A 24,608-nucleotide genomic window follows, 5' to 3' on the forward strand; every position below is an offset into this window, starting at 1 on the left:
GAAAAAGCCAAAACTTCCCTGCGAAAACTTCCCTTTTCTGTAAAACGGTGATGCGTAAGACCAAAACCAATATAAGGAAAAAGACTTTTTTCTCTCCTAACTTATATTACTGCGTTGTTACGTCTCAAGATTGTGATATCAAAAAAAAGCTAAGGTTCAATATCTCATTTTCTTGGGAGTTAGTCTCTTTAGCAACCAATATATAATTTTGGTAGCGTCATATGTCTATAAATACTTGTCACATATAAAAAAAATGCACATGTCCGATAGGCACTACCACTTAGTTAACCGGTAACGTCCATGGTCTATACGTACGTGCTAATGTTCAAAAAGTGTACCCGTTTGATAGACACCTAGTACTTAGCGAATAGGACAAGAATAGCACTCACTTTCTTGGCCTTTTCTTCAACCTAAAAGGTAACAATTTTAAAATTGGTAGGTGTCTCTTTGCTTCTTTTTTCTTTCAAATGGCTTCCTAATACATCTCGTTTTAATCACATCTTGCAGAGCCGGGAACACTTCGGCGACATCATTCCCTCCACAGCGAGGATGGAAGACGAGTCCTCGTATTACGACAGAACCAAGGAAGTCGAGTTCAATGAAACTAAAGCCGGAGTTAATGGCCTTGTGGACTCCGGGATCACAAAAGTGCCCAAGTTCCTCATCCATCCACCACATAGCCTTTCAAATTCAGAAACAACAGATGTAGACTTTAAGGTTCCTGTCATAGACTTCGACGGCTTTGATCAAGATTTTCGGCGTGCGCAGACTGTGAAGGAGATTCGTGAAGCATCTGAAACGTGGGGTTTCCTTCAAATGGTTAATCATGGAGTTCCAGAGAGAGAGTGATTGAGAATCTGTTGGAAGTGATTCGAGGGTTTCATGAGCAGCCGAAGGAGCTGAAGATGGAGTGGTATTCTTGTGACTTGAAACGTAGAGTGAGATACTACTGCAATGGAGATCTGTTGGTGCAGAAAGCAGCGAATTGGAGAGACTCGATATTGTTTGATTTCCAGAACGGTCCATTGGACCCCGAGACATTTCCCTTCGTTTGCAGGTACTTCGCTAAACAAACTGTTCAAAGTATTAATACATATTGACAGTATGACAACATAACACACCGAGTAATCTTACGAAAGATTGGTTTGATTAGCAGAGAGGCAGTGCAGGAGTACATCAAACACTTAAAGAACCTGAGATAGGTGTTATCAGGTTTGTTGTCCAAGGCCTTGGGCCTCTGCACTGACTAGCTGGAAAACATAGAGTGCATGAAGACTGAACATCTGGTGTGCCATTACTACCCGAGCTGTCCAGAACCGGAGTTGACCCCCGGCACTACCAAGCATTCAGATCCATCCTCTTTAACTGTACTCTTGCAAGACAATCTCGGCGGCCTGCAAGTCCTCCATCAAGGTCACTGGGTTGATGTTCCTCCAACTCATGGAGCTCTTGTGGCCAACGTGGGTGATCTTATGCAAGTAAGCTCATCATCCTAATTCCTCAAAGATAACTTTTGCTGTTACGAATTCACACACCTCCTATCTCCGTCTCTCTCATCACAGTCTTACGTGACGAGAAAGATAAAAAAATAAGTATGTCAAAATCATGTGATAAGAGAGACGAAATACATATTCTTGTTCATAATCTTAATTCTTCAATAAACTTGTATCATGATCCCATACACCTCCTATCTCTGTCTTTTTTGTGATCTCATCATCATTATACGTGTTAAGAAAGATACAAAAAGCGCGTCAAAATCACCCGAAGAGAGAGAGAGAAACAAAACTATCATCTTGCATGAGAACTCAGTTATTTTCGTTCAATTTATGTGCAGCTTATCACCAATGACAAGTTCAGAAGCGTCGAGCATAGAGTATTGGCTGGAAGAGTGGGGCCCAGGATATCAGCTGCATGCTTTATCTATCCGAGTGCTACAAAAAGATTCAAACCCTATGGCCCAATCAAGGGGTTTCTCTCTGACAACCTACCTGCAGACAGGGAAACACACATTGGAGAGTATCTTGCTTATTACAGATTAAAGGGATTAGATGGTAATTCTGCCCTTCCTCGTTTTAAATTGATAGAAGAGTAGTCAAGCCCAATTTCAGGGCCAGTTTTGGATCGTCGTGTTTTTTTTTATTTTTTTTTTTTTTACTGTTTTTGCTGTACTTTAAGAATATACAGTTTATAATAAGGCAGTTGAGCATTTGATAAATTGTAGTTTTATGTGTTTTGAGTATGAAAACCAGTGTAAATGCATTTGGTAAATTTTAATATAAAAAGTGATATAATTGTATACAATGCCGAAAATGGCCATGGTAGTGTGGGCAACAACGACGACAATGGTGGCAAGGGCAATGGTTGTGATGGTGGTGGTGGTGGTGGTGGTGCCAATAAAGGGGTGTGGTGGTTGGGCTATAGCTTGCAGAGGTAACAATGGTTGGTAGGGGCGGAGACAACGACGATGGTGGCAGTTGTGATTGTGTTTATGATAATGGCAGTTGTTGTAGTGGTAGTGGTAGCGAGTATGGTTGTGGTGGTATTGGTGGTGGCGCGATCATCGTGTGGTGATGGTGACAACAATGGTAATGGCTATGGTGGTGTGAGAGGTTAGGGTTTGTAACAATAAGTGGTGACGGTCACTTTGTTCTCTAAGGTTACAATATGTCTACAAGGATAAATAATGTTATTTTTAAAAATTAATGAGCACATTACAGGAATTAAAAATACTATGTACAAGCTCAACTCCATTTTTTATTAAAGCTATTTTTAAAAACAACTTTCAGATTAGAGACAATTACTTTTAAAATAAGCAAGATATTTTATTTTGAGAATCGTTTTTTTTTTACTTCAAAATTTTCATTCTGCATTCCAAATTTTTTATAATTAGAAAGAAAATACACATGTTTTTTAACTTTAAAATTAAGCAACTTTTAGTGAAAAAATAAAAATACCAAACTAGACCTTTGTCTTCTCATTTTAGCAATTTTTATCCAAAACAAACTCCCAATCTAAGAAGAGAGTCTTAGGTTGGGGGTTTCATGCCATGTCATTTCTCCGCACAAGAAACGCACAAAAGGAACTCCGGCATTCGGGACCTACACAAGCCAGTCTTGCATAGACATGGTACGAAAGCATCAAAATATTATATCTTTAAACTTTGTTTCATGATAATGTAGAGGCTTAAAAGAGTACAAGTAAAGCTCTCGACAAATGAATTGTTTCATTAGAACTGGATATAGAAAATATGCATTATATACTGCTCAAAAGACTATTACTAAGTATCGCTCTACACAAATGACAGAAACTGCAACAGAAGAAATAAAGGGTGAAAAAATTTGCAGACGATCAATAATCTACAAAACCACCCTGAAAGCGAGACAAGGTGTAACTATTGCGTAGAATTCTTGAGCTGCAAAATCTGAACAAGGGACCAGATGATATCTTTGTTCTGTCGTTTCGCCCGTGCAGTCATTCGGAATGAAAATATTGTAGGTCATGATAGTCAACAACAAATGTAGGCATACTAAATAGCAATCCAGTATGGTGGAAACATCAGATACAAACACAGGGACAGATGTAAACAGAGAACGGCTTTTGGTGAGGACTTTCCTTTCGAGAGATTTTTCCCAGGTATGTGAGGGAGGTGAATCAAGGAAAAATCTTCGCAGATAAGAAGTGATGTATAAGTTTATAATTTCTAATATGATCCATCCCATAGACATCTATGAGATGAATCAGATTAAAAATCATGAACTTGCTCATCCGCGAAGATTTCCGCAACATATTCTTCTTGAAAAGATCACAGAGCCCACTTGACCAGCACCTTCAGGCTCACGGCAAGATTCCTTGCCTCACACACCAGGAAAAAGCTCTCGAAAGGAAAGTCCTCACAAAAAGCCCCGTTCTCTGTTTACATTTGTACTGAGTACTGACAGATTCAAAGCTAGTATTAGCTGAAATCTTGTTTTGTTTTACATAATAAAGTTTGTTTAAATTATGTGTCACCAATATAAATAAGCACGTTTATCAACGTTTAAGTAATAAACCAATTATCAACTTTCATGTCTTTTAGTTTTCAAAATTTTGTCTCAAAATTTAGTCTCCCTAGCATTACTCATAAATAGCATATTAAAACTTGAGATAGAAAATAAATGTGTAATGCTAGGGAGACTAAATCTTGTAAACCAAATGACATGAAAATTGATGATTAGATTATTAGTTAAGTGTTGATTACTGTGCTTATTTCTAACACATCATTTAGTATGCATATTTAATCTACAAATTTAATCTACCTAGCATTACTAAAAATAAATTGCATAGTAGTAGCTTGAGTAATAGGCGTTAGAAGAGCATTGACTTAAAACAAGAAAACAAATACAATAATATTCAATTGCAAAGATGGCATGGGATTTACTCTTTTCTTTGGTAATATTAAAGGGAAATAATATTAGAAAAATCAAGATACTCTTTTTTTTTTTTTTGGAAATCAAGATATAGCATTATCCGGACAAAGATGCTAAAGTTTTACAAGAAGGCCTACACAGAGGCAAACAGCCAACTACCAATACTAGAAAAGGGTAGTGCAAGGAGGTTACAAGATACCAAGACGCTGCACCTAATGCTAAAGTGTCCATCCTCACACTACCATATACAATTGGTGGGGGCATGGAAGGCCATCATTACACAAAACATGAACAAGGGAGGATGGGGGTCTATTGACCCAAATATGATCACATACTTCCCTACAATGTCGTGAAGCCAAAAGGTCCATTGCTGAGTTGGCCGATCTTGAAACCTAAGACTAGCGGCAATCATGAACCCCCTCTCCAATAAAAGGGAACGTTTCCCAACTGCCCTTCCTTGCCAAATCCTTTAGGCAAGAAATAGATTCCAATGAATCAGACTCAACCATTATCAAATTCCAACCTCTGCTAATCCCCAATTTACATCTAAGCATAATAGACATCGCCTCCACCATTGCAACGCTTGTCACCTTCACTTTATACCTGCATGCTGCCAAAAACCTGCCATCCTCATCCCTTGCCACCACTTCTGTAAATCCCAGCCCATCCCTTGCAACCGAACTAGCATCAACATTTATCTTTACGAATCTCGAACTCAGTAGAGACCACCTGACACCAATATTTGTTTCCTAAGAACTAGGTACCAGTGAAGTGAGCGAGATTGATTTTGCCTCCTTGAAGGTTGTAGCCGAGTGTGAAATAGCAGCAATAACCTATGTTGGGTATATTTGTTGTTGGTTGAACTGAAAGTTACACCTTGATTTTCATATATGCCAGCATGTAAAGGCAATATATGAAAGCATGTGATTCCTCACCTCCTTCGAACCATTGGCTGACTCAAAAATTTGTAGCGGTCAGCTTGCCCAGGTTTTTATCTCAATCTGATTCATCCTTAAATTCAACCTTCCCCAAAACCAAACCACTTCCACCCACGGGCATTCAAGGAAAAGGTGTTCAATATACTCATCCCACAACTAACAAATAGGGCACAGAGAAGATCGAGAAAAGCGTCATTGCTATAAATTTGCCATTATTCCAAGCACTGCATGAAGGGTCTTCCGCATGAAGCACCTAAGCTTTGGAGTGTGGGTTTGATTTTAGAGAGAGATAAAGCTAGGGTTTCTAAAGAGATGAGGGGGACAGGATGATTTGAAAGACCTCAGTGCTGGGCTCGAGGCTAGAGAGAGAAAGTTAGAGAGAAGCGGCAGAAATGTGAAACGAGGGGCTTGGATAGCTGAAAGTGGGTTTATACAGGCACAAGCTAGAATTCCTAATATTTTAAGAGTAAATTCTAGCAATGGTCCTTCAACCTTAACCTAATTAGAGCAATGGTCCCTTAACTAAAAATTCATTCCCATTGGTTTCTCATCTCATCAAAACATGTAGCTAAGGTCTTTTTCGTTAACTCTGTTAGAACTTCTGTCAAAATGAATCATGTGTCATGCACATGAGGCTAAATCAAGGGGAAAATATGGATAATCAAATAAGAAAAATTGTATTAATGGTCCCTCAGCTTTAATCCAACTAAAGAAATGATCCCTTAACTTTAACTCAATTGTAGCAATGGTCATTCCAACATAACTCATTTTGACGGAGTTTACAAAATGACCATAGCTACACATTTTGATGAGTTAGGGCCCAATGGTAATGAATTTTTAGTTGAGAGACCATTACTCCAATTTGATTAAAGTTGAGGGATCATTACTACAATTTACTCTTTATTTTATGTTTTCTTTGTTAATTTATACTTTCTTTTATTTTTTTTCTTTATTTTCCTAGTTAATTTTTTTGTCTTTGTTAGCTATTTTAAGCTTTTAAGGTTTTAATATTTTTGTTTTGTTCTTTATTTTTCCACACCTTGAAGACGATGTGTGGTTTAAGTTTGGGGGTGAGAAAGTAATATCTTTAGTTTTTTTTTAATTTTAGTGTCTATTAAGATTTTCATTCTTTTTAAGTTAATATCTATAGATTATTTTAAATGTTAAATGTAATAACCTATCTCTAATTTTTTAATTTTATTAATTTTAAAAGTGTGAATTGATAAAAATGCCCCTAGAGGCGAGATTGTTGACTTTTGTTGATCGTCTTTTCGTGACGTGTACGAGCTACTATTTTATTCTATCGACGGTACAAACTCATAGGTGCAAACGGAATCAAAATCGAAGTTACTATAGAGATTTTACAGAGAATCCGAAAAATACTTTTGTGAAAACTACTATTTTATATTTTATATATTTCTTATAATTATTATATTAAAAAAATTTAGAGGGATATTTTTAATTATTTTAATAATTTATTTTGATTGTGGGGCCCACACCTCACAACTCTCCACTTCTCTCATGCCACGTGTCTACCTCCCCAGCTCTCTGAAAAACTTTCCCAAAACGCTCTCTCTCTCCAGACCTTTCTCGCTCTCTCACTTCTCTCATCCTCCCTCTGCAACCACCGAGACCATCATCACCGGCAAGTTACCTCGGCAAGCATACCACCTATTGAACCCCCCCATCACGAACCCAAACCAGGCTGAGGCCCTTCCCTTTCCTTTTCTCTCTGCACAGTGGTGCCATCAATATTCATATATCTTTCTCCAACGAGATTTCGATGATGGTAAGTTTCAAAAACCATCCAAAACTTCTTGGATCGTGTTTTTGTTTATGTTTCTAGCTTTTCTAAGGTCTTTGGTGAGGGTTTTGGTTCAGAAACGGCACGGGGGAAAGTTCCCCAGTTTTCCAGCGAAGAACCCAGCCTTTGCAAGCTTTTTCCAGCTGATCTCGACCCTACCTCAACCTCATTTTGGTATATTATTGTTCCTAATCTCCTAAGCTTCATTTTGACTTTTATTTGGTTGAAAATAGTTAGGAATCGAACTCGAACGAAGCTCGGGAAGTTTCTCGGCCAAACTTACCCAGTTCCAACCTTCTTCCCTGATGGGGCTCGCGGTAAAAAAGGGCCCTAAGCCCAAACCTTTGGCCCAACCTGGCCCAGTTCCGAAATGGGCTCAAAATAATCTTGGAATATTCTTGAAATATACCTTGTGTTTATTTTTTTGAAATTTTCTCGGAAATCCTCCTAGGCTAATTTTGACAATCCGAGTATGTTTTTGACATCCATTTAGTGAAATTTTGAAGCTTTAATGTAGTTGACGGGCTCAGTGTCTCGATTGACTTTTTAAGGTTGACCGTTGACTTTTTGTAAAATTTGTCGGGGACCCTTCTTGACGTATTTCGATGCCCTTATTTCAAATCCACACTCCATTTTTCCAAATTGAATCATTTTAGTAGAATTTTACTAATGGTCCTAATATTATGCTTAGTGCAGTTACTATAAGAGATTCCGGTTTTCCTAGTTCAAACGGCTACGATTTTGAAAGCGGTGGCGGATCTAAGATTTTAGACTCGAGGGGTCCCAATAATAAAAGATAAAAAAATTTATAGAGAAAAATGTCCTCTCCACGGAACTATTGATCTCCCATTTTGTTGCGGAGTAGACCCTCAATGATATTTATAGCGAAAAATGTCCTCTCCATTGAAGTAGTTGCAACCGGTAAAACCAAAGCCCACTAAATAAGCAAATATACATATGCACATGTTTGCTTCAACCCTTTCTTCCACCATTTTTTTAGCAAGATTGCTAATCCCTCTTAATTAAGAAAAACCATTATCAGAATGCACAAAATGAATATAAACATCAAGTTTTTTTTTTTTTTAAGGGAAAATATAATATCAAGGTGAGGAAGGGATGGGATGGGACTGCAGGGGAAGTGTTAGGGGTTTGGGTTTTTTTTTTTTTTTTTATGATACAAAGGTAAAATTCATTAGTTACCAAGAAACATTACAAAATAAAGACCCAAAAAAGTAACACAAAGAAAAAGTGGGCCTTGAAAACAAGAAAATAAGCAACAAACTAAGCATCTCACCAAAAGCCTAAGCAAAATATTAGGCCCATAAACAAACAGCAAAAATTGAACAAAACCAAACAATTGGCCTAAACAAGCTTTATAGGCTGAGTCTTAAAATAGAATTTCTTCTTCGTGTGGTCGTTTTCTACAGGAAGACGTCGTCGCTACAGAGAGGTGGTCCAGTGGTTCAAGGCGTAGCACTGGCTGTCGTCTTCAAGTACGAGGGGTCCCCAAAAAATTTCAAAGCACGATTTAAGGTCTCCGAAGGGTCCTGGGACCTCCTAAGTCCCTCTTTAGATCCGCCACTGTTAGCAAGTATCTGTGAGTGAGCCTTTTCTTTTATATATTATTTGAGTTTCCATATATAGATTAATAATGCATTTTCTAACTGATGCCATAATTAAATTGACGTTATAAGAATTGTCGTGATGATGAAAATTGTGAGATTGTTATGAATCCCACAAGATGCACAGGTATGCATATTATTACAGGATACCTTATTTATATTTACGGCAACGAGTAGTATTATGTCGATGTAAATTATTGATTTACCGTTTTATGATTTTATTTACGTTATCTGCTCATCGTTGCTGCACCGGTGTTAGTACTTGCCCGAGCTAGGGCCAGTCTTTCACGTGTATGTTCACGTCGCACCGTATGCACACTTTGGATCCATTATAGGTGCCAGTCCTGTCCTAGATTGCTATAGGCAATAAAGACTCGTATGTGATGCGTATAGCACTAGTCTTCATGTGATTGTAATACTATAGTGTAAATCATTATTACACCCAGTTACATTCATGTTAGAATACCTCTTCATGAACTCGTGTGTCAACATATATCAATGAGCACTCGATATGATATGTTTGTTTATGTGAGATTATGTGACTGTCGAATGTTAGATGTTTATTTACGAAATATATTATGACGTATTGAATTCTTGAGATATTGCAAGCTACGGTAAGTATTTTCATACTATACGTGGTATGTATATTTTGGAAATTATACTTGTTTTATGGTGAGGGTTATTATGTTTTCGAAAAGGTTTTTACAAAACTTTATTTTTAGGCCTACTCACCCTTGTTCGACCCTCCAGGTTCAGTAGCTAAGTTTTCGTGTCGACGTGGATTCTTGGCAAACTTTGATATATGTGCTTACCTCCGACAATATAATTCTCATTCTACCTTATTGTACTGTACTTATACTCTGACATCACTTGTGGAATGGGTTCATTCCCACTCACTAGCGCACTCTTACATTTAGGCACTTTTAGGTTTGAATTTACTCACATTTTCTACATCACTACACTTTATGGCTTTGTCACCCTCCTGATGTCGGCTTGCACAACTCAATTCGGAGTCTAGGTAGACATTCCGGGTTGAGATGTGTCATTAGAACAATTGGACAGGGGTGAAGATTAATTACACAGTAAATTATTTTTTATTTATCATTGTTTAGACGCTAATTCATAAGTTATAGTTTGAAATTTTGCACATTCACACTACATAATTTGTGTGGAGTAAGGTTGAAGCACTTACTTTGGAATTGTATAGTCTATAAAATATGGTGACCAATCTCACATTTCATGATTGTATAAAGTATGCCTTTTCTAACACTTACTTTAATTATTTTTCAAGAGATATTATTTTCTTCTTAATTTGATTAGTCGTCCTTAATATTCAAAAGTGGATCTCCCATCAGCCAGTTTTCTTGAGACTCCTACTGCAAATTCGGGCAAAATTATGCGATCAGTTCCTGCTTGCCATATTATTATGTGCAGAAGATACTTTATAGTGTTTGCCATCATCTTCTTCTTGTTTAATCCCAAGAGACCTTTCTATATCTCAAATCGAATGGTTCATACCTAAAAGCTGGAAGAAAATAATGAAACAGTTTGGGAAATCATCTATTTTACATATTTTAGAAATAGGTTCATTTGTTGATGATTCTATGAGAAAAATGAAGTCGAAGAGAACAATGAGATATGAGGAAGGTATAAATGAAAATGAAGAGGTTGGCAGGTTTCTTATGTGCTGTGAAAAGAAATCTGAAGGAAGGATAAGATACTTGATGGCCGTTGACCCTATAAACTATCAAACCTACGTGGCACGCAGGCCGAGTAATTAATAAGCTAACTACATCCTTCAGTTGTGTATGTGGTGTGCCAACTCGTCAGCCGAGCTCGGCCGGGGAGTAAAATGTGTTGATGTTGCGTAGGCGCACTACTGACTTCTTGATCTTGCGACTGTGACCGAGAAAGGAACACATCTCAGCCTTCGGGTTCTAGAGCCTGAAGACAAGGCTGCTAGTCTTGCGAAGTTCACTGATCGTCAGCGCCGGGTTCAGTCACAGTGATTATATTCGTGAAAGTGTAAGCACAACGAATTGGCACAAGACTACACGGACAAAAGTACTCAAATGAGATATATGTCTTAATGGTAAATGGGGTTCGGTCGTCAGAATGCTGAACTTTAAAACTTACTTGCGAATATCCAATCATAAAATCACTTGGCATTCAATGTGTTGAGCCTAGTAATCTGTAACACCTCACTTCGCCGAGAAGACTAATAAGATGACCCCTGTTAGTGAGGACTTGAAAATCCTTCTTGACCGAGACTTGGATAGGAAACCAGTCGATCTTGGAGCAGTGTTATTTATCCAAACTGAAGGTGTTTCGCGGTCGAATGGTTCTACAACTACAGTGATGTTTATCCAAATTGAAGATGTTCATCGATTCCCTTCACAGTGTTATTTATCCAAATTGAAGATGTGTTGGCGAAAAAGGAAAATAAGAATCTCACGGTTATTGAGAGGTTTCGCGTAGATGGAAAGTTTGTGCAGGGCAGTTTGTGTGCTGAATTGGAGAGGTTTCAAATGATGCACTCCCCTTTCTATGTATATAGTAGCGAACCTACTCCTGGTCGAACCAGAGATGTATCCGAACTAAAACTCCCAAATCTAATCTGATTAGGATTAGGCCAATCCTAGTTTCAATAAGTCTCTGAACCAAGCTCTATAATGAATCAGATTCATTCCCGAATTCTCAATGCCTTCAACTTGGAAACCCTCTTGTTGTACCAGGACTTGACTTCTTCGCTCTAATCCAAATCAATCATCCTTGCAATAGGACTCGACCGACCTGATTGGGCTTCTTATGACAACTGGGCGGCCCATAGTATTTCTGAAAGAGTGTTAAACCGAACATAAACCTAAGCTCAGCCCAACAATATAATTTTGGGCCCAAACAATGGCATAAGTATTTATACCACTCACCCTCAAATCCATTAAAATCCCTCATTCACCTAGACTTGGATTTGGATGTATTCTTTAAAATCCTTTTAAATATTAATTTGAATGCACTATGATTTCAAACTCGTTTAAAATCCTCTTTCAAATCTTCATTGACTACACTCTGATTTTAAAGTCTATTAAATCTCATCAAATCCTAATTTGACTACAACCCTAAGTTTTTAGTTTGTTAGTTTTTCTTTTTGTTCTTGAGTTTTGTTTTGCCTGAGGACAAGCATAAAGCTAAGCTTGGAGGAAGTTTGATGAGTTGATTTTATATTATACATTTTACCCTAATTTTAGTAAATTTTGGTTATTATTTGGTAGAATTTTGATACTTTTCTTTATATTACAATATAGGACATTCGACTTCCTCTGGAGAAAAAACTGATCAAACGGATGAATTTTGGAGTGATTCAAATTGGAAGACGTTCGTGAGTCCTTTAGCTTGAGTGTCAAAGTTTCAGATTTTTCTACCAAGTGGTTATTTTATGATGATTAAATAAAGAAGCAGTGTGTGGTGTTGGAAAAATGACCTTTTTGGGCTTAATTGCGATTTTGGAGTCCAAGACAACATCTTTTAGGTTCCAGCCTTCAAGTGTTTAGAATGTTTCAAGCTTTAAATCTAGCTATCTTGGGCCGGTTTTGGAAGAGATTTGGATCCAAAACGTGGCTAATCATATTATGGGCAGATTTTCCTCATCACTTTGGAATTTTGTTTCCTAGTTTATTTTAATTTATTTGGTTTCCTAGTTTTATTCTAAGTGTTATAAAATCGATGATGTGTGCAGTGGAATAAATAAAATAAGACACAAAATTTACGAGGTTCCTCTATAGTCAGTGTGACTAGAGTACGTCCTCGGAGCAGCAGTGGTGCTTCCCTTATAATAATAAGAGTACAAAATAACTCTATCTCTATTATCCCCTCTCCTCTTCCTCTCTTTTCTCTCTTCCTCTTCTTCTTTTTTCTCTCTTCCTCTTCTGTGAGCCTCCCCGGCTTCTATATCCTCATTTGTTTTATAAGCAAAGAGAACATTATTCACTTTACAAATTTTCCACAAATGAATAGTGAAAATAATGTGCATAAATAGTAACAAACTATTCATGGGGCCATCCACATATTATTCACAACACTCCCCCTTAGATGGCTACAAGTCTTTGATTGACTCGTTAAAATCTTGATTTGTTGTGGATGATCCCCCTAATGAGTATCTCCCCCTGATTTCAAAGCATTTAGGCTGATCGTTGATCATTCTGCTTCAGTCTCTTAGCAAGAAGAGTTGCCGAAAGAGGTGCTTTACTTGTTGTTAACTTTCCACAGGCTTGTTTTTAAACTAGGTTGGAGGGTCTTCTGTTAGACTTCCTTCAAAGGTCTGAATTTACTACTTTTATCTGGAGCTGAATTTGATTCAAGGGTGGTGGACACTTGATCTTGAATCGGACTTGTGATTTCTCAAAGGGTTGTCTAGGCTTGATCTTGAATGAAATTGGACCATGAGGAGCTTTATATGGCAAGTGACCTTTGGCTTTCTCAGGGATGAATCTGCACGTGTTTGTTGCGTTTGTCTCCACATGCTTCAATGTATTATTTTCACTTGCCTTATATGTTCCCCTTACAAAAGTAGTGTATTTTCCTTAGTTTTCCCATATGCAGGTGTGACATCTTCTCTTGTAGTATTTGTCCCCTAATGCACCAGTGGAATGCAACCCTTGCATTTGAATGGTCCTTCAGAACATTACTTCTTAACAACTTATCATGTTTGGCAGCTTCAATGTAAATAACCAACATCATATCAACAGTTGAAAATGAGTACTCGAGAGCAATGCAAGGTAAGGAACCAGGCAAAGGTTTCGGGCAATCAGTTCCAAATCTTGAGCTTGATTCCATGTGACGACTGATTGCTCTCTTTCTCCTTATCCTGCAAGTAAGAACAAAGACAAAGGAAATGACAGGGAGATTGCATGATATGAAATACTCTTGCTCTCGTCCTTGATGATATGAGATAATCTTACTCTGGTGTGACTGGTTTTGAAGAGGTATTCTTGGAGAGGAAGAAAATTGAGTATTTCGAGATGCTTTGTTAAAGATGCATTCTCAGATATGAGGAAGAGTTAGGTATTCTTGCAAGTCTACCTTGTTATGGAGAACGAAGGTCGACATATATAGAGATTTTTCAATAGCAAGTAATGGTGTTATGCCTTTACTCTTGTCAGCAACTGTGTTGTAATTAGAACAGTAAGATTTATGCCTTTTCAACTTTGTCAGAGATCTTTGACAAAGTTGCACGCGATATCCGAAAAAGCTGAGATTGTGTCTGAGAAATGCCAACGAACTTTATTTAGGAAAATCTGGCTTTTGAAATTCGGAGAGCGATGCCTCTTCGATCTCTGAACAAGTGGCTCTGTTGCCTCTTCTTTTATAGAGACATCAATTGTGTTCAAGAGTATGCTCAGAAAGTTGCTGCCTGTAGAAATTTTTCCCTTCTTGCACTTCTAAGATTTTATTTGACCTTATTTTTCCTTCATCATTTCTGAAAATGGCTTGCCCATCTAACATTTGCTTAGATTTGAGTCTTAGGAGTGATACAAACGAGCAGCGTCAGGATAATATATGGCGTCATTCCTTCTTATCTTCTAATGGTCCTCTTACGGTTGGGGACTCTGTGATGAAAAATAACATAACCGCTACTGTGGTAGCTATGAATCTTCTCACTCCAAAGGATAACAGAATCCTTGCAAAACGGTTTGATGAGTCGGCCGTTTAAGACTCATTGGCTCTCAGTGTTCAATGTGCGGGCTCTGTATCCAATATGGGCCAACGCCTACTTGCTACAGGAAAAGAAAGCTTGACCAGCTACAGGAATCCGAAAGTCGGATTCAAAGTGATCACCAAAGGTTCGTTGCTAGATTCCGAAGGCAACTGATGTCTTCCTCTTCTGGTGTTTTGTCAAGTACTGGGGTGTCACATGATCAATCTTCAGTGCATCCCCCTTCTGGGGTATTGCCGAGTACTGAGGCTTCACATGAGCAACCTTTGTGAAGGCTCCATCCTTTTTGTTTGTTTTAACTCATGTGTATGTACATGTCTTTAATATCTCGGAGATATTAATAAATAAACTTTATTTCATTCAATGTATTGTGCTAAATACAAAAAGCATATACTTCACTAAGATGTGGTACTTCTGGACCAATATCAATTTATCTTTACCCTCACGAAGATAAATGATCATTCTTAGTGTCTACATCATTTAAGTATTCAACTCATAATCTTCAATCCATATGATTCTTTAATATCATAACCATTATTGATAAGATTCGTGTTGACATATTGATCGATCTGCAATTCAAGACAATATTTCTCTTAACACTTTATAATCTTTCTAGACTCTTTAGGAGTCCCAATCTAATGTCATCGACTCTTGCAAGAGATTTTAGTATGTTGCAACAATATCATAATGAAAGTACTTACTAAGGCAATTTATACCATCCATTGGTATTTAAGTACATATTTTATGCTTTACCCTTCTAGGGTTTTCTTCAAGCAATCTGAATCCTTCAGGGATTTTCTTCATTTCATGACACATTTTCCTTTGGAATATATACAGAGCAATTTGCTCCCATGTATACTTGAGGGATTTACTTATGGAGATATGATGTGGGCGACTTATAACCCTTCGTATATAATCTCCATTCATATGAACTTGTTTATAACCTTGCATCATATCATGTGAATGTATTTCACAGTATTACAAATGCCCATATGTAACCTTTTAGGTTCAACATCTTTTGGCTATTTGTATTGCATTCAAGTATATAGGTCTATTTTTCCATGTTCTTACAAAATTTTAATGGAATTGCCTTTCTCCATTTTGGCCAATAATTTTGTTGCTGGAAAAAGAACGGGACTCAATATCAACACAGCTCATTGATGAATTTAGTAGCTACTTGTAAAAACCAAAATTATCATTGGTTATCATCAATCCGTGATCCCATATTCTCATGTGCATGCACATGCATAAATTTTTTTTCATTTCTTTGGATATTCATTGCCTCTTCAAGGGCATTACACTATCTCTTCCAAGATAGTCATAGTTTAGAGAATGCGGATCATAACCTCCTTTTGAGCATTATAGAGCTTGGATTTTAATCTCCACTTCGGGAGTTAAGCCATTGGAACCTATGCGTCTATCATGCTTCATGCATGAGACATCAACATTCCCATGTCCACGGATTGTCCTTTCTGGGACGTGTATCCATGCAGCGACTATCATGCTTCCGGCATGTTGCAATTATGCTTCGGGAATGCAATAATTCAGTAGTGCCATATTCTTCTTCTTTCAAATGACTAAACCTTTTAAGTTTGAAGGTCTGCCACGCTTCAGGCATGCAACAGATAAATCAATGACTGCCTCATCATATTGTCCAACAGGGACATTAATTCTTGTAGGTACATTTGCAACAAGTATATGTGATTTCATCACTTTCGTTGCATCATTAAATGCATCTGGCATTTGATTTGCATATTGTTACATCATTCAATTATTCTCACTTCGTTGTTATATTGATTGCTTCATGAATCAAAATAAGACAAATTCTTTTCATTCTTCTGGAACGGCCTTTCTCATCATTCTTCTGGAATGATATTTTCTCATCGTTCTTCTGAAACGAAGTTATTTTCTCCCCCTAACTGTGGGAAAATTGTCTTATCAAAATGACAATCTGCAAACCACGCGGTAAACATATCATCAGTCAAGGGTTCCAAATATTGAATGATAGATGGTGTTCAACGTCAATGCCCAATCCGCGATGATGCCTCATTTCATTACGTTGTGGCAGTGCAATAGGCACAAAGAATAATACAACCAAAAACTCGTAGATGTGTAATGTTTGTTAGTACCCAAACACGAGCTGTATTGAAAAATATTGATGGTTGACAACATGTCTCAACCGAATCAATATTGCATCATGTAAAATGATATGTCCCCATGTAGAAACTTGGCAATTTCATTTTCATTAGCAGAGCGTGGGTAATCAATTTCATCCGCTTAATAAATATTGTTGCTAAACCATTTTGAGTATGGATATAAGCAACTTATGGTCCTTATTTAATAGTCTGTAGACTGAGACTCTTATGGCTTTTATTGCAATTAAGTTGAGGCACTACGGCACTTCAAACTTACTGTACTCATCAAGGAACTTTATGTCCTGATCTTAAGGATCAAGGGACTTCATGCCTGATCTTTTTGTATGATGGAACTTCAGGTCCAATCATTTTATATGATGAGGATCAAGAAACTGCAGGTTTTGATCTAATCAAGGAACTTCGGGTCCTATATATACTCATCGTAACAAAAGAAGTACAATAAATAAATCAAAGCAATATGCGGTAATTCCAGCCATAATGAATCAATTGCATTTAAGTAAATAAAGCTTGTGATAAGGCTTTAATTCAGCATCATACATATAAATCAAAACTTAAAGTAGTAGATGGTAAAATCGTTCATGATAAATAAATTGATTTAAAGTAAATAGAACTTATGAAAGGATTTTAAACCAACACCATTCACATAAATAAATACATATATATATTCTTCTTTCTTTTCAGATGGTGTAACACCATCCAAAAACCGTTACCCCCTTTTTTTTTAATTGTTATTTTTTTCTTCTTATTCGTTCACATGTTGCATTTTTCCAAAAAATTTGCCTTTTGTTTTCTTTCACATGGTGCAATGCACCTTTCCAAAGCTTTGGCCCTATTTCACTTTTTATTCTTTTCTGTGCACAATTCCAACACATCAAAGTAGCTCTTCTCGAGCTTTATGGTTGCTGTCTTTTCTTTGCCCTGAGCAGAAGCCATCCTACTTAATTATCTCTCAACTTCTTGTAGGTAATGGGGAGCTCTAGGGATTTTTCAAGCTTAATTCAGAGGACTGCAACGCCATCAAAAGACAGTGGCCATGGGCACTGGGCCGAGCAACGTAAGACTCAAAACTAGAATTATCTTGAGTCCTCGAGATCCGTCTAGAACAACACGATATGGGTTTCCAAGTTTGATGAGATTCTTCTGGATCTCTGGAAACTAATTATTAAGTACGAGTTTTCTCATCTCGTGACGACTACAGGTCGTAAACTTCAATTCTAACCGAAATTCGGTGGGGCACTTCTGGCACGGTGGGAGAGACGGAAAATGGACATACATTTGCTTGTTTTGTTGTACCTTTGTTTGTCCGAATTTATGGCGTTATGCTTTCCACTGACATGAGAGCTTCTCATGCTGATAACGTGTTATAAAATAGATAGTGTGTGCAGTGGAATAAATAAAATAAGACACAAAATTTACGAGGTTCCTCTACAGTCAGTGTGACTGGAGTACATCCTCAGAGCAGCAGTGGTGCTTCCATTATAATAATAAGAGTACAAAATAACCCTCTCTATTATCCTCTCTCCTCTTCCTCTCTTTTCTCTCTTCCTCTTCTTCTCTTTTCTCTCTTCCTCTTTTGTGAGCCTCCCTGGCTTCTATATCCCCATTCGTTTTATAAACAAAGAGAATACTATTCACTTTAAAATTTTCCACAAATGAATAGTGAAAATACTGTGCATAAATAGTAACAAACTATTCATGTGGATCATCCACATATTATTCACAACACTAAGACCTTTTTCTAGGATGTGATGTTCTATGAAGTATAATTAAGCTATTGTGGCCGGTCCTATTTGTCTCTATGCAATTCTTGAAGCTTTTCAAACTTTTACATCCAAGTTGTTTTCACTCTTTTTTCTATTCAATAAAATTCCTTTTGATTTTTATTACGAGTATACGTAACTAATTTCCTTTTTGCTACGACAAGGCCACGTCTAGAAGATCCGCTGTTCTGTTCATCTCTTTCATCATGTCGATCACTCCAAGTTTGTTGATTCATTGCGTTTTAATGACATGAGACTGATATGGAGTAACAAGTGCTATCAGAGAACGGTTCGTGCTATTAAGAGCATAAAGGAATCAGACTGTCACTTGCATATTTCTCTGCAATTTTCTGGATATACACACACACACACACAAACGAATGCAGTGTTGTTCTTAACAAATGACAAAGAAAGTACAACAGGAGACGGAAAATAATAATGGCACCTTCAGTCTCTACAAAGAAGGGGGGGAAAACTGCTCCAAGCGCTTTTCACTCTTGTTCTTTTCAATTAAAAGGTGTGTTCAAACAAATGAAGAAGAAAACCGTAATTGGCAATCAGAAATCACAAACGACTCACCATAATTTACAAAATAACCTACAGAGACTCCGAGAGCGAGACAAGCTATAACAGTTGCGCAGGATTCTTGGGCTGCAACATCTGGACAAGGGACCACAAAACATCCATTCTGTGTATGCTTCTGTTGTTTTGCCCCTGCAGTCATTCGGAATTCGAATTTAGTTCATGGTAAGTCAAAAAGCCAGTCCATTTTATAAGTGTCTACATTTTACTGATCTTACCTCAACCACAAAACATATCCATGTCTTGTCGGCACGGGCTTCTGTCACGCCTTTTAAGATCGTCAGACCTAAGCTCCTGATAGCTTCAGCTATCTCTAGAAAATGACTGCATTCTTCGCACATCAGCTGCACGGGGAAGAATTCTTTTAGGATACTAAGAATTTGATAAAGACAAAAAAAATCATATCGGAAAAAGAAACACATCAATAAGCTTCATAATCGGACTGAACTAGACACAATCAAGCACCTCTCCAGGAGTTTATGTATAACACTCACTCAGAAGTATTACATACCTCTACAACCATCTGGCCATTCCTGTTGAGATTCTCCACTATTATTGAACAAACTTTCAGATTGCCACCCACCTCCACTGCCCAGCTTGATCCATGTTCATAATTGGAGGATCCTAGCATGCTTGTTTCCTTCGGACACAACTGTGAATTAAGCATTACGATCAATAAACTTTGTACATTCTTGCTAATGCTTGGTAAACAAAAAATGATGGTTGAAAGTTGACAAATAATGCCAGGCCGTAATATACTTTTAACCAAAACATTTACCTTTGCATCAGTACATTTATTCAGTTTGTCTGCATGCTTAGTGATGCTTTGTAGAAAGACCATGTGCTTGATTGTGCGCTCCAGCAGTGAATCAATACTACACTGTACAGTTAACATGAAACGTTTAGCACATATAGAATGAATAAGGACAACTTTTACAAGGCCAGAAGCCAGACAACAGTTTGGAAAGTCACCTTTGCTCCAGTAGGTATTATCTCCCGCAGTTCCTTAATACGATCTTGGATCAATTGCCTGTCCCTTGGCCTAGGTCTAGAATTCTCACCAGGTCTTGCCCTCTTGCTATTTTTAGATGGTCCAGAAGACCTCTCCAGCTGCTCACTACAACCACTAGGACAAGGTGATGAAAACCATTTTGGGGATATCACCCCGCATACCCCTGAAGAGCTCAAGCATTGTTGTGTGTCCTCTGCCATAAGAGAGGGCTGATCAACGGAATAGTTTTCCGAATCAACTGTATGGGTAGTATGGCTAGAAGGCTCTGGATATTTTTCAGTTGTCAAAAGAGACTGCATTGATTTACAGAAAGATTTTTCATTTTTAACATGACTGCCACTTTGGTTAACATTAGCCACTACTGCTTCAAGAAGGTGCTCTTGACAAGCATCAGATGTCATCTGGCTAGTGTTCATCCCCTCAGGCATCTCAGGAGTAATTCTATCTCCGTTCTTCCCCACCACCCAATCAAAATAGTTACCCTTATTCAGAAAACCTGGTCCAAGTGCTTCATGCAGCTCACAGCCAGCAGGGAAGGTCATTGATGTACTAGATGTGTCCATGTGACCTGATTCAGTTTGAAACTCCAAGTTTTCCAGGCCCTTCTGAAACTTAATGACTGAGTGTTCCCTTACATGCAACACCTCATTATGGTGAAGATCTACCATGTCTGCATTACTCCTTTCATGTCCAGCAGTGTTGAGAAATGTTGTAGGTAAGTCTGCAAAATCACCTAAATTAACAATTTCTTTGACAGGATCATGTGATAATGGATGGGCATAGATCATCGAGGCCATTCCAGTATCTTTGCAGCCACTAGTCTCCCCTTTACGCTTCCTGCTATTAAGTAATTCTACACCTACTAGTTTGCAATGCTCCATACTGAGAGCGCTTGATTTTGACTGAGGTAGTTTGCCAATCTCAAGGCACCCTAAGTTCGATGACTCAAGTCCTCCATGGTTATTAACCAATTCAACTGCCTTTTTCAGACAATTTTCAGGCAGTGGAAAAACGTAAGAACTATCACTGTCTTTCCCAAGATGTGGAAAAATGGACGACCAAATTTCTGAGCTTTCTCTGTTTGTGGCTGTATCTAAATTATTTACGCAATCAAGAACCCCTGAAGCCAAACCTTCCGGAGATATATTTGTCTGAGAAAAAGGGAAAAAAGGATACCAGGTGTCAATGACCTAACCTATCTGTGCACAAGAAAATTCAAAAATAAATTGCTTCACATGTGTACATGTATAAACCAGATCGCTGCATGCACACACGAGAGAGAGAGAGAGAGAGAGAGGGGGAGAGAGAGAGAGAGAGAGAGAGAGAGAGAGAGTTACCGAGCATACTGAACTGTTTATGCTAGATTGCTTTGGATTACGGATATCCTCTACTGGGGAATCTTGAAGAGTCCTAAAAACATCTGTGATTTGAGATATCAGCCTCACATTTTCAGCTACCTGCACCTCTCAAACAAAGGAAGGGAAAATGAGTATACATTTGAAATATATAATTTGCAACCATAAATAACTTATTCATGGTGGTCGAAATGCAAACCATAATTATTATGCACAGAGTTTCAAAATGTCAACCACTATGGTCACCACAGAATTAAATAACAAAGTTGCATAGACTAGAACGGTAAAGTACACAACACTATCTTCATAGTTATAACACCTCAACAGAATTAAGAAACAAGCACATGCTATCCTGTGGACTAGAACGATTGAGTATTCATTATTCACCAAAAACAAAGAACTTACTTTATTTAAAGAACCAAGCTGTATAACTCCATGCGGAACAACAGCCACAAAAACAATGGTCTACAGGAAATAGAAAATAGTTTAATTCAGCAAGACATCCAGAATATCTGGTAGAAACGTTTATATAATCATATCAAAGTAAAATGCTTATATAAGAAAAGAATTTGTCAATGAAAGTGTCAAAACCCCAAACAAACTTGCATCCAGCCATCAATCTACCAGTCGCATACAGCAAGACAAATTTAAATCCATCTCTTTCCTAAGAAAGAACTTACCAGAAACGAAAGTTCATGACTATTATCATTCTGGTCAATGAACGGAGCATAAGGTTTATATGTGTAAAACGGATGCCTAAATCAAACTAATAAACAAATAAAACAATATTGCAGGCAGTGCCATAATTTTCATCTTTTCTCTTATTATGGATGGGCCCAGAAAAAATAACAGTAATTACCAAGTGTATCACATAAACAATACCCTCATCTATCCTTAATTTGTTTCCATTTCATCTTCTTTGTAGTATGGTATCTCATCAATTATCACAACTTCAAACAAATCAAAACACAGAGAGAGACAGAGAGAGAGAACAGGCATACCCTTATGCCAGCTGGAAATTGCCGAAAACATAAAATTGATAAACAATAAACGACTGCAATGGTTAATCAATGACACACATTTCAAAGTAAAACTATGCTAATCAGTACCATTACTGAAAAGTAATAAACCATTTACCTGAAATGGTGAATAGTTATTCTTAACAAGATTATCAGCATAAATCCATTGATGCTCCCCAGTAACCGCCACTTGTCCAACAATCCTGAAGGGAAAGAATAAAGGAAAGGATTAATGCAAATTATGAAGTTTTTATTCTTTTCCTTTTGTTTTTTACATGCTATCAGTATCAGCTACTGTAATCAGATAGATGTAAACATGAAAGACAGAATTGGAGGATAAGCTTAGTACAAAAATACTGGCAATGGTTTATGAATTTACAATTCTTCAACCAAAGCTTTGAGAATAGGCATTATGGTAACTAGAAAGTGACAAGAGTAATTACCCTTCCCCCAGAGTATATACATGATTCGACATTTTAGCCACAGCTAGCCCAAGGGGATCATGGGAATAATCGCTACCATGCAATTTATCCAGAGTCTTCCTACTCTCGGAAGAATCATGTTGCTCATAGTTGTCATAGTAAGCATCTTCACAAGTCAGTACCCTGCATAATGCAGCACACCCCATGTCAAAATATTACGAGGGACATGTAACTGCTTATAATTCATTAAAAGGAGCTAGACATGTACATGCAAGTGAAAATTTTCTCAGTAACCATAGTTCTACTTCAATTATTACACGCCGAAATGGATAGCAAGATCTCTATTATACTGAAGACCAGATATGGGAGAAAATAATATGACTTAGGAACTACTTGTCCTCAGACATTACTTTCTTTCAGTACTACTATTTTCTTTTCGCTTTTCGGGTTGAACTAAATTCACTTACTCTCAACCAAAAAACACAGAGACAAAAGGGGATTAATTCAAGAACCATACAACACACACAAAAACAATTAGAATTGAAATAAAAGTGCATCAGTAACAAGAAGAAAACAAGTAGGAAAACTCACATTCGAGCTCGATGCTTGAGTTTCCAGAAAATGGCATAGTTCCACTCTGTATTGAAGCAGAGGCTTCTCAGAATATGATGCAACTCAGTCCCCATCTTCTCCTCCCAACTCCAAAGCTTTTTTTTTTTTTTTTGTATTCCTAATCAGCCTCTAAACAACAAACACCCAAACAAACAAAACCCCAACCCAAAATTTTAATTTTGGCAATTTTGGCGCCTAATTTCGTGCTCTAACTTCCCCTATACGACCCTCTACCCGCCTGCTTCCTCCGTAGCCCCGCTCGCCGCTTTATCGGCGGTCCTACCGCCGCTAACAGCAACCGATCCGGCCCCATTCCCCCTTACTCTTTAACCGCAACCCCCGTGCTCCGCTGCCAATACACCACGCTTTCCTCAACCCCCTTCACAGACTCTCAATTCCAAACCCTATAAATACAGAGTCAGAGGTCTCGTTACAGTCTCTGCATTCAGCCATTAACTTGTACGGAAACCTCGAAAATTCTACAAAATAAAATCGAACAAACAATTAGAGAAATTGAAAACTCCCCCCGCAGCTTTCTGACGAAACTTCAACGAGACGCGATCGATTTGAACCTAGCTTATATCCGACGACATGGATCTCTCACAGCAACAACTACAAAGGTAAGAAATTTTGAAAAATTTAATTTCTGGGAATTGTGAGGATGAACTGTTCGGATTCAGACTGAAGATCTGAGAGTTCAGCAGCAGCTCGCTGAAGAGAGAGAGAGAGAGAGAGAGGGTGGAGTAGCTCTGAAAGCTTGAAGCTTTAGCTGCGAAATGAATCAAGTGTAGCAAATATCAAAGCTTTGAGCTGCATTGGCTGCCATTTTTAACGATAATGCAGCTTTTTCCTTTTTCTAGAGAGAGAAAAAGTAGAGAGAGGGAGAAGCTTCAATGGCTTTTTTTCTTTCAGAGAGAGAGAGTGTGAAAAAGAAGGCACTTTTTGTGCGAATTGCGACTCGTTTAATATAAGGAGTTTACCTTCGCACGCTGTTCATCTTAGCTTTTCTTACAGTGCGCCAGATGAGCTACAGTGCGCATCCTTGTGCGATCACTGACCGCTCGCCACTAAAACGGTAAAATCCCCCTCTATGTGATCGTACTCTGCGCATCCTGCGCACTTTAGCACGTACCACCCTTGTGTTCTGAGAGTGATGGGAAAGGGTTAAGGAAAAATAGTGGCTCAAGGCCTAGGAGGAAGAGAAGAGTGG

The 24,608-nt window shown here is 37.9% G+C and overlaps 1 protein-coding gene and 1 pseudogene across 6 annotated transcripts; one reads left to right on the top strand and one right to left on the bottom strand.

Annotated features, from left to right (window-relative positions):
• The first annotated feature begins 227 nt into the window (after positions 1-227).
• Positions 228-12,517, top strand: LOC137724736 (1-aminocyclopropane-1-carboxylate oxidase homolog 1-like; annotated as a pseudogene). Its single transcript, XR_015962553.1, has 4 exons — positions 228-1,057; positions 1,157-1,478; positions 1,835-2,051; positions 12,073-12,517. The product of XR_015962553.1 is annotated as a 1-aminocyclopropane-1-carboxylate oxidase homolog 1-like (transcript).
• A 6,187-nt stretch (positions 12,518-18,704) lies between these two features.
• LOC137725569 (transcription factor bHLH155) lies at positions 18,705-24,608 on the bottom strand. 5 transcript variants are annotated; one of them, XM_088694253.1, is made up of 11 exons: positions 24,379-24,608; positions 23,378-23,877; positions 22,808-22,969; positions 22,483-22,567; positions 21,751-21,810; positions 21,328-21,447; positions 19,951-21,141; positions 19,757-19,858; positions 19,490-19,630; positions 19,197-19,322; positions 18,705-19,110 (listed from the first exon to the last, which is right to left on the bottom strand). In XM_088694253.1, the coding sequence occupies exons 2-11, from the start codon at positions 23,470-23,472 to the stop codon at positions 19,021-19,023; spliced, it is 2,172 nt and encodes a 723-aa protein (XP_088550379.1). In that variant the 5' UTR covers positions 23,473-23,877; positions 24,379-24,608; the 3' UTR covers positions 18,705-19,020. The 5 variants fall into 5 exon arrangements, with proteins under 5 accessions (XP_088550379.1, XP_088550378.1, XP_068320397.2 ...); XM_088694252.1 differs by lacking the exon at positions 24,379-24,608 and adding an exon at positions 23,971-24,346; XM_068464296.2 differs by lacking the exon at positions 24,379-24,608 and having other exon boundaries at positions 23,378-24,362.

Source organism: Pyrus communis, chromosome 5 (genome assembly GCF_041283825.1).
Source record: "Pyrus communis isolate YQ-2024b chromosome 5, ASM4128382v1, whole genome shotgun sequence".
NCBI classification, from domain to species: Eukaryota; Viridiplantae; Streptophyta; class Magnoliopsida; order Rosales; family Rosaceae; genus Pyrus; species Pyrus communis.